Source organism: Narcine bancroftii, chromosome 11, assembly GCF_036971445.1.
Source record: "Narcine bancroftii isolate sNarBan1 chromosome 11, sNarBan1.hap1, whole genome shotgun sequence".
In the NCBI taxonomy this organism is placed as follows: domain Eukaryota; kingdom Metazoa; phylum Chordata; class Chondrichthyes; order Torpediniformes; family Narcinidae; genus Narcine; species Narcine bancroftii.
This window is the reverse complement of record NC_091479.1, coordinates 84,794,827-84,813,398: the sequence shown is the minus strand read 5'-3', so window position 1 is coordinate 84,813,398 and position 18,572 is coordinate 84,794,827. Positions and strand designations below refer to the sequence as shown.

Below are 18,572 nucleotides of genomic sequence, written 5' to 3'. Positions count from 1 at the left end.
TTTTTATCATACCTAATTGACATGTTATGTGCAAAGTTTCATAACTCCTATGGAAATGGGCCAATGGCAATGTTTCTCAAGCAAAATATTTCGGTAACAATTTGGGGCTTGAGCAGTGATTCTCAACCTTCCCTTCCCACTCACGTACTAATCACAGAGCACTGATGGCCTAGGGAAGAAAAAGGTGGAGAACCACTGGTGAAAATGGAATGTTGTAAATTGCAAAGTGATTTTGATGATTCAAAGTAAGAGAAGGTTGTAATGGACCAAATGGGGTGTGTAAAAAAAAAAAAAAAAAAAAAAAAAAAAAAAAAAAGACATGTGGAGGAACGGAAAATGAGATTTGACCAATTGTTATTAGTACCCACTGTTCAAAAGTAGGGGCAGTGGTTACCACCTGAGATTGTCAAGTTTAATGTTGAGTTCAAAAAGTAGTCAACTGGCTAAACTAAGGATGAGTTGCTATCCATTAAGCCTTATTAGAACAGGCTGGGAGATCAGAGTTTATCAAAGGAATGGGATGATGAACTAAATTTGCAAATGATCAGAAGCTGATCAGGGTTACATAGTGGTGAGGGCAATGGTATTGCAGTGCCAGCCACCCAGGTTCAAATCTGCTAACTGTCAGTAGGGAGTTTTATGTTCTCCCTGTGTCCAATCGGGTTTCTTCCAGGTGCTGCAGTTTCCTCCTTTATTGCAAAGACGTATGGTTTTTCTAGATTATTGGTCACCTGGGTGTATTTGGGGCAGCACAGACTCCTGGGTCAGAAGTTGTCTGTAAATTACAAATTATAAAAAGAAGCAGTCGTGGTTGTGGATGAAAGGATGTAATCAGAGAACCAGTCATTCAATGTCGCATTCTATATTGTAAGAACCAATCAGGAGTTGTGGTGAAAGGCCATTCACCCAAGACCGTCACTCTTCATCTCTCGCCACAGATGTCACCTGATGCTGAAAAATTCTTGTGTTTTCCGAAGTTCCCAACTTTTGCTTTGTTTTGCATTTGAATACTTGCCTTGAGCTCGTTCTTTTAACTGGACTTCCTTTATCTTTACCAGGCTGTGTTTCTAAGCTCGTTTCCAGCAGTGTACTCTGAGCTGCTGAAGCTAATAGACGTGCGAGAAGTTGCAAATCTGGTTAGAGATACATTGCGCAGCATGCCAGATATCCTGCATGTGGAATATTCACTGGAAGCTGTCAAGCTTCGGTGCATTGCTAAAACAGTGGAGAGCCAACTTTTTGCTAATCTTGGTAAGAGAGATGGTTATTTCACTATTGTGTACTTTCTTCCATTTTTTTAATTTTTTTTATTTTTTATTTTTCACACCATAAATCACATTAGCCATGATATACACTATTTCTTTTTCACACATATACAGTGACTTTTTCTCCCTCCTCCCAAGCCACCCCCCCACCCCCCCCCCTCTCATCCATTTTAGGTATACAATCTAGGTTGCATTAAGCCAGTCAGACAATGTTGTCATTCAACAAAAATACACCAGAAATTCTACTGAGTCCATTCTTTTCTTTCCTTCTCCTTCCATCAACTTAGGTAATGTTTGTCCCCGGTAGGTTTTCGCTATTGTATTTAATGTAAGGCTCCTATACTTGTTCGAATATTTCAATATTATTTCTTAACCTATATGTTATTTTTTCTAATGGAATACATTTATTCATTTAAATTTAGTAGTTTCTTCCTTTTAATTTGGTTATGTATTCCATTAATATTTAAAGTCATATAGTTCAGCGTAGCCCTTTTATATTTTGTTTATCTTCTCTTTCCGTTTTTCCATCATTACCTTTCCTCCTTTTCCATTTCTGTTTTCTTATTTTCAACTCTTTATAAGACAACATTCTTACAACATCCAACATTTTCCTTATTCTCCTATTTCTATCTTATTTATCCCCAATCTCCCCTTCCCCTCCTGAGTTGTCCTTTATCCCTTGTCGGACAACCACATCTCCCCTCTCCATTTGGATTTGCGAATCCACTTGCAAGCATCAACTGATTTTGCAGTGACCGCTATTTCCCCCCACCCCGCCCCCCCCAGAAAAGATTTCACTTTTCATATGTCACAAAGGTCACTCTTTTAATTCCCTCCTTATTCTCTCTATTCCATTACCTTCCCTTATTAATTCTTGTCTATACTATCTATATTTTCCTCTAAGTACAGATACATTCACGTATGCACATTGTCTCTATTCACTCTTATACCTCTTTACCCGCATACATATCAATCGTGATCATTTTTACTCTCATTACCCGTCTTCATCCCTCAGTCTATTTTTGTCTTTACCTACATACATATCAATCGTGATCATTTTAACTCTCATTACCCATCTTCCTCCCTCAGTCTATTTTTGTAATTGTTCTGCATTCCATTTGTTGATGTATGAAATTCCAAAGCTGGTTATTGCAGAATGTTGACACATTTTTTGTTGAAACAAAGATCTATATTTTATTTGGGGGAAAAAAAATGGAATGTTCCATTGGATTTATATTAATGGAGACTTTATTTCATTATTCAAAGGGAAATGTTTGCCGTGATTATGCTTAATTGCTTTTCCAAAATACAAATCACAACTTGTGACATTTTAACATCTAATTTTATGATTAAAAAAATATCCTTTTGTGCATATTCCCTGTTACTCAATACTTGCAGCTAGTTACATAACCATGTTTCTGGACAATAGGTGAAACTACTGCATATTACAAAATAAATCAATTATTAAAACTGATTTTTCCTGACTGACCTGACAATGAACAAAAACAAAAATGCTTCTGCGTTGCTTTCAAGTTTTGGGGGATAAAATGCATTTGTTGCTATGAACTACCCAACCTTCAACACAGTCTGGTTTAGAATTGTCAAACCATTTGACAATGAAGGATGGTTGTCAGATATCGTATTTGGAAGTTCTAGCAGCTTGAATTATTGAAGAAATGCAGTTTAGGAGTTTTATTACATTTTGGTCGTGTCAAAGGAAAGACCTGTCAAGAGAAGCGGACGTTATGGAGAAACATTCAACATATTTTCTATCGGTGTATTTATTCTATATATCTTTTGAATGTTAAGCTGTTACTGATGGAAGTCTTAAATTCTGCAAATGTTACACTATCTATGCAAATTAGAATTACAGAATGGCATTGCATTTGGTCCATTCAGTTCACCATGTTTGCATCTGTGCCACCAATTTTATTTTCTGCTATGCAGCAGATATTTGTAGATGCTTTGTGGTGTCAGACAAGACAGCAATGTCGATGACAACATCAAGGTCCAGCAACATTGTTTGCTTCACATGATTAGTTACATACACTACAACTCCGATTATCCGAAATGGTCGGGACAGGGCCTATTTCGGATAAAAGTTTTTTTTTCGGAGAACAGGCCATTTTTTAAAAACAGCCCTGTAACAAGAGCAAGTGCTTGCAACCGTGTTTAAACAACTACAAACAAGAAGGGAGGGTTTTTAAACCATTAAAATAAAGTTTAATTCTCATTTAAAAAAACACTGGCCACCATCCCTCCAAGGTCCACGTGCCGCCAGGAGCCCGAGGTCCCGGTCAGTTCAGCTCTGAAAAAATTTTGGAAAGAAAGTGGATTTCTGATGTTTAGGATATCTGAATTTTTACGTACGATTTATTTCAAATAATTTTACTCTCGTCCTGTCTGTGAATAATTTCATAGCAAAATAATTAAACTTGTCATTCTGATTTTTTGAGCTAAAGTAGCTTCAGTTATACAGTAAAACCCTCATTAACCGGCACCAATGGGGATTGGTAAATGCTGGATGTGGATTTACTGGTTGCTTGAGATTTTGTGTTGCGTGATTGGCCAACTAACTGTGAGGGGCCACCGATTTTAAACATTCATATTTTTTCCATATTTATTTTCCACAATTTCTTTTTTGTTGCTTGCTTGAATTCCGGATAACAGGGATTTTACTGTACCCAAACGAGATCTCTCCCTATTCTGAAATAGAACTTAAAATAAAATTCATAAGAGCATAAAATGCCACTTCACAAGGGTTCTGGATGCTCAAAATGAGGCCTGACAGTTTCGCTTCTTAAAATATTTGTGGGATACACCTTGTTGTTGAGTTAAAAATTTTCAGTGAAGACTTCTGTGGCTTTGATTCATTGAAAATGAAGGATTAAAAAGGGTTATTTCCAAATAAGGTTGTCTAGGAATTGGTGGGTAACTTGCAAATAGTAGAATTCCCATGAGCCTCTTACTTTTGTCATTCTAAGTGAAAGAAGTCAAAGGTTTGACATGTGTGTTGCTGCAGTACACTTGGGAGATGGTACAGATTGTGGCCAAAATGTACTGGTGGTGGTGAATAAATTAAATGTTTGTTATCAATCATTTGTTTAGTCCTGCATGTTGTTGAGCTACTCATATGATGCTGCAAGAGAACATTTACCACAAATTACTGAATCAAAGAATCACAGGATCACTGAGCTGGTTCGGTGATATTTCTGGTAATTCTGATGGCAGGGAATTGTTAATGGTCATAACATTAAATGTCTTGTTGGAAATGGTCATTGACCACCACTTGAGTGATGCAAATATTACTTATTAGACAAATCTCAATGGTACACAATGGGTTGATTGAAATCTGAGGAGTTGCAATGGAATTGAGCACTGCATAATTATCAACAATTGACCCCCTCTTGAATTGTGTGGGTTTGAAAAATGTGTTTGAGCCGAGTTGGGGCAAGTTCACAGCTGGCCATTTTTAACCTTGTAATGCAGGTTTTCATTGAAAATTCCGTGTGATAACTGCTTGATCAGATGGCACCAACAACAAAAAAAAAGCTCCCTCCACATGGAGCAGCCTTGCAGCTTTTTTTTTAAACCATGCGTTTGATTTCTCCACAGCATTATCAGTTTTGATATGTGTCTATTCTAAATGGGATTAATGGTACCCATTGGTGACAGATCTCAAAGTGAAGTGTTCCGGTTTTTAGTGCCCCATTAAAAAATGGGAGTTATTTCAGCTGCAGTAGCTGCCGCTGTGATAATTGTTGAACCAGTTTTGGGGTATTCTAGTTCGCTGAATTTGAAGCCTAAAGGTATGTTGAAATGAAGCTATTTTAAAGCTCCCAAATGAGAAATAGCATAATGCATGTCCCTTCAAGGATGGATTTATCAAGGACAAAATTGCCCTCTACTTTTGTTCCTTGATGAACCAAATGACAAACTTACTTATCAGACTTCAGATTTATTGTCAGAGTATATACACATCATCACATACAACCCTGAGATTCATTTTCCTGTGGGCAAGGCAGAATTACCACTTATTGGTAGTGCAAAATAAAACTGTACACATGTAAACAAGCTGCAATGCGGAGAGGAAAAAAAAATCAATAAAGTGCGAAAGTAAGAGTCCTTAAATGAATCCCCGAATTAGTTTGTTACTGAGGGCTAGCAGCAGAATACCAATGTTTAGTTGAGAGCCTGTTTACATGTAAGGAAATTCGTATGATTGTGTAGTCATCAGTGTGCCTGATGGACAGACTAACTACTGAATCTTGACTTTCACCACTATAAGTGATGACATTAAATGGGCGGCACGGTTGGTGTAGTGGTTAGTGCAACACCTTTATAGCACCAGCAATCGGGACCAGGGTTCGGATCTGTAAGGAGTTTGTAGATTCTCCCCACATCTGTGTGGGTTTGCAGGGACTCCAGTTTTCTCCCACCATTTGAAATGTACCAGGATTGTAGGTAAATTGGGTGTAAACTGGGTGGCACAGCTCATGGGCCGAAATGGCCTGTTACCCATGTCTAAATGTAAAATTTTAATTACATTAGAAACTTATCAATTTATATATATCTCTCTTTACATGAGACTTTTTAATGAGTAAATAGTTTAAAGACAATGGGTCAAAGAAAACAAAGTAGAGTAAATATTTAGATGCCAAGCTTTGCCACAACCATCAATATGATAATACTATTCTTCATTGTCTTGTTAATGTATTCCAGATTCTCGCTGCATTCTCCTACCTGTGGTTCTTCATCATCTTCATATGCATTTGCAAGAACAGAAGGATCTGATTATGTGTGCACGTATCCTTAGTGCCATGTTTTGTTTGATCAAGAAGGATGGCACTGTGAGTATTCAAATGACACTGAGTTAGCATGCAGGTTTACTTCTGAGAAAAGAACTAGTTCTTGGACAGTGGAAAGGCCTTGTTTATTAGTTTCTGGTTCACAAAGTAATGAAAAAGTTTAATAATTAAGGTTGATATTTTCAGTTGGTTTCTCTGTTTAGAATTGATTAGCAGTTGGGATATAATTTTAAAATACTGATGAGTTCTGTAGCTTCCTCCAGCTAAATGTTTTTTTTAAAAACTGAAGGTCTGATATTTAATCCTATTATGGAATCTTCGTAAGTTTATCATTCATGTCCTAACTCCTGCTACCGCAGATTGAACAAGGCTATTTGTCTCAATGGACCCTGAGCTGAGCTTTCATTTCCTTATTTTGTCCTTCACAAAGGCAAATTGCTTTCACATTTTTAATGTCACCGATTTCTTGCTGGAACTTCCACTTCTGTATTGTTACTTGTGGTTTTACTTCTATCCATCTTTTCCTGACAGCCTTTCATCTCTACCCTGGACTTCAGTTTATCAAAAATGTGACTGCCTGTCAGCTTTCACACTGAAACGCTCACTTCAGTGCTGCTCTGGTTCCCAAACTTCACTTCAAAAAATTTTGCTTCGTGGTCAACAAATTCTCTGTGCCATTCTGGTTCTTCTGCGGAATTCTGATCCTGAATGTTAGGACATTACAAAAAATGAAATTGTAGACTTTTAACATGTTTATCTAAATACTCTGCAATCATAGAAAGATGTTTGAGCCCACAATTAATCAACCAGCTTCCTGCAATGCACTAATCTGTTTTCAATTTAGTCAACTATCGTAAGTAAATAAACCAAGATTTGCATTTCGCCCACTTCTTGGTTTCTCTTTGGGTGAAGAACATCTCCCTGCATTTTTAAAAAAAAAATGAAGTTCCCAAAGGTTAAGTCAAGCTATCTCTTGACCCCAGTCATGCTTCACTGATCTGCTGTTGTTGCCAGATACTTTGTTTAGTCCCGGCTCAGAATTTTCCTGGTGCACACCTGCTGTGGAGATTTGGCGAGGTGAATCTCATCTTGCTGCTGTAACGAGCCCAGCAATATTCTAACTTGGTTCTCTCTCCTCACTTCTGTCATGTTTCAGTGCATATTTGTGGGGATAGTCATATTTCCTACAGAAATTGCTGCTAAATCTCAGCACAGGGAGATGCTATTTTTGCCATTTAGGCAAATGTGTTTTAAAAAAAATCTTTAAATGAATGCAGAAATCTTGCCAAGAGTCTATGTGGAAGACTCAATGGTTAAATTTTGAAACAATTGATTAGCTTGTATCTAAGCATTCTTTAGTGGGCATTGATCAATATCCCTCCAGAATAATCTGCAAAATTGTAATCAAATATTTCTTCATTCTCCCCATGTTAATGTGATAATTGAGCAAAGAGTGATTTTGTGCCACATTCTCCAGGCAATCAAATACAATTAATCTGCTGATGTTTGTTCATTTAGCAATTTTCCCTTTCTCACATTTACCTTCACTTTATTTGGTTTCTTGCTCACTGCCCAACCTAATCACATTTTTTTTTAACCTTGAAACGAAACTCACAAAAAAATCTTAAAATCCTTCCTCTGATCTCTTAATGATGTTTGTTTTTAACCCCTGGGTTGCAGTTGCTAAGTACTTGGTTGATTCTTTCCTGTCTAAAGAGAGAAAGTAATAAAGAAATCGATTTACTTGATATCTTGCATGAACCTTAGCAACTAATTTTTCTCTCAGTTGCAGATCCCTTAACCTAGTGGCAATTTCCTTTCTCATCATTTGAATGCCTACTACTATCTATCCGTGACCCATTCTCTTCAATTCACCAAAAATCCCAAGATGAAAACAATTTCATAAATATTAAAACAAATATTGAAACTAAGTGGGACAGGATCTCAGTAGAGCATTTATGGGGAAATTGTTGATTACTTGTTGAAAATGAAGGGAGAAGTGCCCACGTTTTAGATTCAAAGTATGACCAAGAAATAAATGGTATTCACATCCTAGTGAATTTACACAATTTATATTAGTTTACAAAATGCAATCTGAAGAGGGAACACATTTAATTTACGGCCCCAAGTAATACATTTAAAATAGAATTGAGACTGTTGAAATTTGATTTGAGAGTCTATCATCTTCAGCTTGTTACAGTTTTGTTTTGGTGTACGCTATGTAATTATAAAATGAGAAACTCAAATCTACTGTGGTGTGCTGTGGTGCAGCAAGCAGACATAAAACACAGAAAAGACTACTACAGGCTTTAATCCACTTAAACTCTGTTGTACACCAGTAGTAGTCTCGATGGCTCCACGTGAGTCTGGGCCAGCTCAAGTCTTTATTATACAGGTCGGTGATTGACAGCTGGCCAGGTGGAGTCAGCCACCCAGGTGGTCTTCCTGCAGGTACAGAGGTCGCCCCCTGCAGTCGGCTGGTGGGCATGTGGCCCAGTGCTGTGGTTGTATCACCACACACATAATTATCTTTCACATGCTATTGAACTTAACTGAAAAAAATAACCTTTTTGCAGAGCTTGCAAGCAATGTTCAGGTAAATAGATCCCCAAAATCTTAGCTGATGTGATCTGCTTCTCCTTTGACAATGACTGGAAGACAATTGGGTTCTGAACAGACCAGACTTTTTCAGTGCATTTCTGAGAAGGCCTTTTGGAAATGGGTCTTCTGCACATTCTCCAAACCATTGCTGTGTCCAGTTTAAAGCTTATTTCTTTGGGAGTATATGAGATGCATTTACCAGAACTTGTCAAGCCACATAATGCAGTTAGACTTGTGAGTTGGGAATGCTGGTTGTACATTTACAGCTTCTGGAGTGGTGGGTTGATTTTCAGAAGAAATGGAATTTGGGCTCCCATAGGAACATAGGAAAATAGGAAGTAGGAACAGGAGTCGGCCAAAGATGGCCCATCGAGCCTGCTCCGCCATTCAATACGATCATGGCTGATCTAATTTATGACATAACTCCACCTACCTGCCTTCTCCCCATATCCCCTAATTCCTCTATCATGTAAAAATTTATCTAATTGAATTTTAAATATGTTTAATAATGAACAGACACATGTCTGTGTACAGAAGCATTCTCACCCTCAACACTCAACTACAGAAACATAGGTGATGTGATGACACAAATGTGGACACAAAAAGCCTTCCATGTCAGGAATCAATTTCAATTCACAGCATCCTTGTGCTCACTTATCGTGGAATGTAACACCTGCTGCTGTAATGTATCAACATTCACCACTCAATCAATTTCCTTGATTTCATCCCTTGGCTCCTAACAGCAACAACTCATTTGGGATCTTCCCCAGCCTTGGAGATGTGTTTTATTGGATGTTGACCCATTTGGAGATGTTGATTTGGGAAGAGGAAGAGATGGTAGGGATTGTAGGGCCTGTTCCTGCACTGTCCTGCTTTGTTCTTCTATGTACCTCATCAATGAACTGTCTCAGATAAAGTAAGGACTTGGGTCACCGACAGTGATTCAAACCAGACAAAAGTTCACTGGAGCTTGCATGAATTAGCAGGTTCTGGGGAGGAGCTCCACAGTTCTTAATTATATTATCAGGATTGGAGAATGAAGTCAGCATTGGTTTTGAAGATGATAATACCTTGACACCTCCACCCAAACTCTTCAATTTATCTTCCTGATTAAGGGCCTTGACTCAAAACGACAACTGTTCCACAGATGTTGTTCAACCTGCTGAGTTGCTCCAGTAGTTTGCTTTTGCTCATTTTTATTCAATTGACTTGTATGTGTGCTGCAAATCTCATGTGAAACTGATTTGACCTCAGCTGTAATTGATTTTATTATTCAGAAGGCAACTATTTCAGACGAGGTGGATATGCTTGTGGACAGTTTGTTGGGTATGCTGCTCCGGACCATATTAGAAATCACCAACAGGCCACAGCCATCTGGGCCCACGGTTCGTTTGCAGTTTCAGGATGTGATGGTAAGTTTATAGTTGAAGTAAATGTCTCTGCAACTTGCTTTCTCTTGTTTTTCCACACTTTGCAAGATGTTTAGGTTTTTCATGAAAGTAACTTAAAACTGAACAATTGACATGATTGCATATTTATTTCAAATGAAATTTTATGCACAACACAATTTTCACTTGGAGATCAATTCTGTATTCTGTAAATTATTTATTTCTGATATTAATATATATTGTTTTTAGATATGTTTTGAAAGGAGATAAATTGAGGCAGGTTTTTTTTAGTGTAGGTCTCATACAAACACTTCAAAACAGATCTCATTTAAAATGCCAGAGCTTTGCTCAAGCCAGACTGTCCAGGGTCCGAGTGCCTTTGCAAAACCTTTGAAGAATGCCTATAGAGACTTCACAAGTAGGTGTTAATTGGACATGGTGTGGAGTAATGGATTATTGTTTTGGAAAGCAACAGATGAACAAACTCTGAAGATAAGGTCCAGAGCTACAGTCTGTCTGAGTGCAGTTGGCTATTCTAAGAAGTTCATGTAGTTTTCTCTGAGTGACAGAGAGAGGGGGTATTCAGTTCTACAGTTCAGCAGCTGGGACTGGAACATGACAAGCTGGCAAGCTTGTGGGAAAAAAAACATTTTGAAGACAGGTTGTAAGTCTTGGTTCAACTTGGTCAAAGCCCTTGTAGTCCATACAAGAGGAGAGGGCTGGCTGTATAGTGGTTCACTTGAAATAAGGGAAGCAGTAAAGACACTCTGTGGTGTCCTGAAAGAAAGGTTATCATCTGGAAAACCCTGATGGGGCAAGTTTCTTTGGCAAGACACTGAAGTGGCTGTTCAGAAGGAATCAGCTGTGGGTGTCCAACGAGCAATAAATCTCTCTCTAAAAACCGACAAGAGCCTTCATGAGTGGTAACCATTTATCTTTCAAGCACCAAAGCCTGGTGAAATTCATAAATGTTAAATTTTGTCCACAAGTATAAGAATTGCCTGATACCAGTGAACTTGGAGAAGTGAGATAGCACTGTGAATCAAAGAACTTTTCTGAATTTATACACACATTACATACACGTGCTTAGAAATAGAAGGGGGTTAAGTTAATAATAATAAGTTAAAGTTTGATCCTACTTTCATGTTTAAAGATAGTTAAAACCAACTTTTGTTTAAGTAACCATTTGTCTTGGTGAATTTCTATTGCTGCTGGGTTTTGGGGTCCTCTGGGCTCATAACATGATAATTAAAAGAAGTCTGACACAACATTGTGCAACTTTTAAAAATTTCAGATCTATGAAGCTTTTTTCAAATCTTTCTTCCATCGTAGGTTTGAGGAAGGAACTGGCTACAAAATCATATTTACTCCTTCTCTGTTTACCTTTCCATTTTGCACTTCTCCCATTTCTCCTTCCTTTTGTCGTTTATTCCTCCTGGTTTTCCTACTCCTTTTACTCCACTCCCCAGTCAGGTTCACATCAAATCAGGAACACAAGCCCCGACAACAGAGCGGAGAGCTGTGCGACCCAAGAAGGCCTTGGTATCTTAGCAACCAATTTGCCTGAAGAAATTTTCTTTTAGATTGCTTCAGATACATTTGTCCAATGTATCTCTATCAAACTTGATATCCATCTTTTGAGGCTGGGGGAGAGGGGTGGTGGTGGTTGTGTATGAATTTCCACCTTGATCTTGGGTGAAGCATTGCTTTCTGTTTTGACTCCAAAATTGCCTTGTTAGGATTTTAACTTAAACCTTGTTCTGAGTTTCCCGACAATCGCAAATGTCACACTATCACCAATGTCAATATTTTCACTAAATCTTCAGAATCAAATGACTTAATTAAGCCAAAGGTGACAGGATATGATTATGTATATTTTAAAATAATGTCAATAATGAGTGGGAATCTACAGTAAAAATTGAAGTACCAAAAAACTTAATAGTTCAAGCCCGATTGATGGAAACAGAATTAACATCGATAAACTCTCATCAGAAGAAGTTATCAATCTGTAGCTCTGTATTTCTTAAGCCACATTGCTGCTGGCCCACTGGAGTCACTGGGGGAATGCGGACCACACTGGGGAACATCTTCATAGGGAGGTGACACAAAACTGACTGTCTATAAAATTTTAGTGCAGTTTTTTTAGCAGGAATTTATTATTTTTTATAAAAATATCCCTGTAGTTAGTTATAAAACAAAAAGATTTTTTGTAAGCCCAGCTGACATGTATCAATATACCTACAAGGCTAATTTACTTTTTGAACCTTCTAACCTGCTCCAGTCAGAGCCGTCATTATTACCCAATTACAATGATACTTCGAATCACGTGGTTTCGTCTGCACGCGCTACAAGAAGCGCTGCTGTTTTCTTGGTTGCTTTGCGTATGATATTGTAATTTAAATTTTTCTAGTTGTTTATCTCACTACTATTGTCATTGCATTCAGTGAAAATATGGGACTCATGAGTAACATGAGTACAAAAGTTATTACTAAGTGTTATGTATGGTCTGGTATGGGAGGAGGTCCATGAAGGATTGATACCAACCCTAGTGACGCTATTATGCTGGCCTGCCTAGTAATTTTTTTGTGTTTGTTTTTATTCTGTATTAAGAAATGTTACAATTGAAATTTGGAAAAAATACTGGTGTTGTGAATTGAAGATCTGAAGTTTTGATGAAGTTTCAATGTGCATTTCCAGTGGACCATAGGTTATTTGTGAAAATCTTTTTCCTTCCCAATTTACATATTGACCAACCTTTGGCAGAATATCATCTATTTTTTTTTAAATTCTACCATCTTGTGTTTATCCAAAGAAATAGTTTGATGTTTTCTGCATTCAAACTTACGAGTTAAAACTTCAATGTAAAACATGAGAGATAATCTGGACTGGCATGTCAGAGCAGGAATGAGGGATTGCTTTATTTGAGATGATGGTGTCCTTTGAATGGGAAATCAGGTCAGATTGCTGTTGGAGATCACTAGACCATATTTAAAGAATAAATAGAGCCCATCAATCTGAACAAACAGCCTTTCTTCAAGCAATGACTAAAAAAGATTAATACTTTATGTGTGGCTGTTAGTGAGATTTTAATCTCTCCAAATATCTTTCCTTGTATTGGGGAAAGAATGCAGTGTGGATGAAAAAACTTGGGTAGATTGTGTAGATACTACTGTCAGGTGGTGAATTTAAATTGTTTTAAAACACATTTTATTTTTCCCAGTTTTTTGGTTGCATTTTCATTTTGTGCTGGGGGAAAGGGTATTTATCACCTGAGAAATGCACTTACATTTCCGCACAATTGAGCAAGAACGAAGAAATAATAAATAAAATGTAGCAAAAATGAGTGCTTGTCATTGAGTGAAATATAAAATCAAAACCGAAAATGTTGGAAATGCTCAACAGGTTGATGTCACCCAGTGGGGTAACTCATGGTGTCACCCCTCCATGGACCTCCTCCCGTACCAGACTATGCAGAATCCTTAGTAATGTTTTTTGTACCTATGTTACTCGTAAATCATAATTCCCGAAGATCACTGAATGTAACGGCAATAGTAGTGAGATAAACAACTATTAAAATTACATCTTTAAATTACAATATATGCAGAGCAGCCAAGAAACATCAGTGCATGCTTTTAGCGCGTGCAGGCGAAACCACGTGATTCGAAGTATCATCGAAATTGGGTAATAATGACGGCTCTGACTGGAGCACATTGGAAGGTTCAAAAAATTAATTAGCATAAAGTTTTAGCCTTGTAAGTACACTGATACACTGTTCATGGAGAAAGAAATATTGTCAGTTTCCGGACAGTGATCTTTCATGAGAGCTGAACCCATAACCTGGTGGCTTTATTTTGATTTTAACTGTGAAGTTCGAAGAGTTGAACTGTTGTTCAAATAAAAGTTGCAGTTTTCCCATCCTTTTCGAACTTAATTATATCAAAACAATTGCAACAAGAACCTTTTATTCTGTAAATCAAATCTGCTAAGGCTTTAAATCTTTAAATATAAATGCACAAATATAATGTTTAAAGGACATTCAGTCAGGTCCCACAATTATAACATTTCAAGAACATTAATTCGGGTACATGGTTAGGAAAGGTTTAGAAGCATATGGGCCAAATTCAGGCAAACAGGGCTGACTCAGGTTTGCACTGTGACCAGCATGGATGACATGGGCCAAAGAGTCTTTTTCTATGCTTTAATTTGATGATCCTAATTCATGTTTTTTTAAAAATTAAACCTCCTGCAGGTTTCAGCAATATATTTGCAATTGCACATACAAACCCTGTACCCTTGTTCTGTTGGCATGAAGTGAAGAGATTGTTATGGTAATGTTGGACCGTCTCACTTTCAATGTCTTTTGATAATTTGGAAAACGCCAAGTCTCACTCACGGGACTCAATAATTTGCACAACCACTAGTTTCTTCATCATGGTAGAAAGTGTCCAACCTAGCCAAGTCTACCATAGGCACTGATGCCCCCTCCATTAAAGTCAGCCAACATCATGAAGGATCTCCATCTCCTTCAGCACAATCTCTTTTTGCTGCTCCCCATACGCAGGAGGTAGAGAACCTGAAGTCCAGCATTTTGAGGTTCAGGAACAGCTTTTTTTCCAAGTGATTAGTCTCTCAACTTTCCTTAATGACCAAACAATTCACGACTCCAAGACCACCAAAAGATCTGTTTGCAAAATGGAAACATCATTTTTTTTTTGATGCACTAACTGCAACTGTGAAGACTTGTATGTCCTTTTGTATTTATTACCTTTTTTGTTTTGTGGCACATTGGTTCATTTAATTTGTGATGTTGGTGGGGTTTTTTTAAATGTACCTGTGGGCTGTAGCAAGCAAGAATTTCAGAACATCCATAGATTGTAGTTAAATACATGACAATAAACTCTCATAGATCCATAGAACACTACAGCACAGAAAACAGGCCATTCAGCCCTTCTAGTCTGTACCTACTCCCATTCCATGACCCTCCAGACCTCTCCCATCCATGTATTTATCCAATTTATTCTTAAAACTTGAGATCGAGCCTGCATTCTCCACACCAGATGGCAGCTCATTCCACACTCCCACCACTCTCTGTGAAGAACTTTTCCCTAATGTTCCCCCTATACCTTCCCCCTTTCAGCTTATAACTGTGACCTCTTGAATTTATTATCCCACAATTGAAGTTGAGAAAAGCCTTCTTGCATCCACTCCGTCTATACCTCTCATAATCTTGTAAACCTCTATCAAACCTCCCCTCATTCTTTTTCACTCCAAGGAATAAAGTCCTAACCTGTTTAATCTTTCCCTGTAATTCAACTCCTGAAGACCTTGCTACATCCTTGTAAATCTCTGCACTCTTTCAAACTTATTGATATCCTTCCTGCAGTTGGCACCCAGAACTGCACACAATATTCCAAATTTGGCCTAAGCAATGTCTTAAACAGCTTCAACCTTACATTCTAACTCTTACACTCAATACTTTGATTTATGAAGGCTAAGAGGCCAAAAGCTTTTTTTTACAGCCCAAACCACTGCAGCGCCACTGTCAGGGAACTATGTATCTGTGTTCCCAGATCTTCTGCTCCTCTGCATTCCAACTAATTACTGTGTCTGTTCTACCTTGGTTTGCCCTTCCAAAATGCAACACCTCACACTTGTCTGCATTAAACCCTCCCTGCCATTTTTATTTTGGCCCATTCTCTCAGTTGGTCCAGATTCCTCTGTAAGCTTTGATCTTAATGTCATAAGCTCCATTCTACATCATTAATTGCCTACAGACATTCAATGTGAAGGCTCTCTGGAACACTGCACTAAGATTTTCATAAGCAGGGCCTATAAAAACCACAACAAGAGTTAGTCATCTTAGATATGACCGAGAAAATATAGTCCTTTTGATAGGGGAAATAATGCCTTTAAGGGTGATATCAGTGCCACAATAAAGAAGGATCTTGAAAATGCCTTATGTTGAGTTCAACTATTTGCAAGTCCTTCATAATGTTTATCAAAAATGGAACATGCTACTGTAATGTAGATAAATATTGGGAGAATTTGGTAAAATTAGAGTAGGTTACATACAGACATACACACATTTTAAAAACATCTTATTTGAAATACTGAAGAATTCATATTCAGTTAACTTTACAGAAACAATGGAGAATGTTATGCACATTTCACAAGTAGATGCTAATTGAAATGATGTCATAAAATGAATAGACCATTGTCTTGGACTGGAGACACTTGGGCTGTTTGTAAGGATCTACAAAGTGCTCACAAAAAGGTCACTCCTGGGTTCATGTTTATTTAAAACAACAGATGGGAGCAAAAGACTAACTCCTTTCGTTTGCTGGAGAAGGTGGGGGGGGGGGTGGTTTAATGGCATGTGAGGGAATGAAGGACATATGGCTAGCAGTTTGGTATTTCAGATGAAGAGACAGAGAGACGGAACAGTCACAGCTGAAGCAAGCAGGAAAAGCTTGTTAGCACTTCCAGCCATCCACCGCTCTGGAGTTTGTTTCAGTTCTATCTGTCTGAGGTTTCTCTTGGAATAAGAGAAACAGAAAGGAACTCTGTGGTAGCCTGAAAGAAAGAGGTTATCATCTGGAGAACCCTGATGGGGCATGTTTCATCAGTGAGACATTGAGGTGACTAAAGGAGGTACCTCAATTGTGGAAATCCTGGAACAACAAATCCCTCTCTGCAAACCCTACGAGAACCTGCCTGACTGGTAAACATTTACCTTTCGAGCACCAAAGCCTGGTGAACTTTTTGCATGTTAAATTCTGTGCACAGTATAATAATTGCCTGCAACCAGAGAACTAGGAAGAATGAGAAGTGAGATTGAACCAAAGAACATTTCTTAAATTTACACACACATTACATACACATGTGCTAAGAATTAGAAGGGGGTTAAGTTGGATTTAGTTAAGTTAATAGAGATAAGTTAAAGTTTGATTCTGTTTTCATGTTTAAAGATAATTAAAAACAACTTTTGTTTAAGTAGCTACTTGTCTTGGTGAATATCTATTGTTGCTGGGTTTTGTGGTCCTTTGGGCTCATAACACTACTCTTTTTCAATCATGATGTTTGGTTTCTCTTGCCTTCCTTCAGTCTGTGCAGGAGTTTCAGCTAATGAACCATTTCCATTACCCTGACTTGGGTGTGGGCTGCAGGTAACATGAAAGAACTCTGGGAAGGGATTGACAGACCAAATAGCAGGGTGGGCTGAATTATGTCATTCTGTAAGATTCTACCAAATCCAAATTTGGCAGATGATTTAATTGTGAATTAGATTTCAATCTAATACATTTATTTTAGTCTTCTATGACCTCACTGACTATTGTAGCTATTTCTATGACACATTTTGCACAACCAGACTCTAAATGATGGTCGGAAAATTCATCCATGAGTCGTATGGATGTGGGTCATTCTGCCAACTGTATCATCGAGGACAAATCAAGACCATTATAGTTTTGTGCATCTAGTCTGTTGCCTTTCACCTGTTCATCTTAATCTGATGGGGAGGTAGAGGCAGGTATGCACTCAACATTTACCTGCCTCTGCCGATCCAGCAGACAGTGTTCCAACCAACAGCACCTTTGTGAAAATGTATCTTCCTCAAATCTCATCTACCATTATGACCTTAACCTGTGTCCGGCAGTTATAGTCACACCACTAAGGGGAAAAGTTTCTCACTATCTTCCTCACAATTTTGCATACTTCTATTGAACCCCCCCCCCCCCCCCCCCCAACCATCCCAGCCTATTCCAAAGAAAACCAACTGTCCAGTGCTCAAGTATAAGGTGTTATGTACAGTAAAGCCCCTGGTATCCAGCACCTTTGGGGATTGGTAGATGCCAAATACTGCATGTGTATTTTCTAATTGCTTAAGACTTGCCGTGACAATGCCTAACTAATATACCTGCATTAAGAATAAACAGTTTAAAAGACAAAAATACTATAATGTACTTAAACTGAACAAATTTCACTTGCATGAATATATGAACCTTAGAGCATTTTACTTTCTTTTCAGTCACATTCTTTGAAAACATTTAACCATTGCTGCAACTGCAGGTTTCTCCCCCTCCATGGAGCTGCCCAAAAGATGAACAATAACATATAGATCAGTGGTTCTGATGCCATCAGTGCTCTGTGATTAGAAAGGGATTGCTTAAGGTGGTATGTGAGTGGGAAGGGAAGGTTGAGAATCACTGCTCTAGACCCAATTGTTACTGAAATATTTTGCTTGAGAAAAATTGACATCGGCTCATTTCCTTTGGAGTTATGAAACTGTGCACATAACGAGTCAATTAGGGACGATTAAAACAGTGGTTTTCAAACTTTTTATTTCCACGCACATACCAGCTTAAGCAATCCCTTACTAATCACGGAGCACCAATGGCATTAGAGGAAAAAGGTTGAGAACCACTGTTATTGATGATTACCCACTCCCTCCAAGTTTACAAATAAAACCCCTGACTGGGTCGACTCTCACTAAGCAGGGATAAGGAGACAGT

At 38.1% G+C, this 18,572-nt stretch overlaps 1 protein-coding gene across 7 annotated transcripts in view; it reads left to right on the top strand.

Annotated features, from left to right (window-relative positions):
- The window catches only part of LOC138746060 (dedicator of cytokinesis protein 4-like), a 282,285-nt gene that overhangs the window by 158,543 nt on the left and 105,170 nt on the right, over nt 1-18,572 (top strand). For all 7 annotated transcript variants that reach the window (XR_011346681.1, XM_069903813.1, XM_069903812.1 and 4 more), the window contains exons 23-25: nt 1,059-1,251; nt 5,988-6,115; nt 9,952-10,086. Coding sequence is in view for 6 of the 7 variants with exons in the window: in XM_069903813.1 (XP_069759914.1) it covers nt 1,059-1,251; nt 5,988-6,115; nt 9,952-10,086 (456 nt within the window). In the remaining variant the exon portion in view is untranslated. The remainder of the gene's footprint in view (nt 1-1,058; nt 1,252-5,987; nt 6,116-9,951; nt 10,087-18,572) is intronic.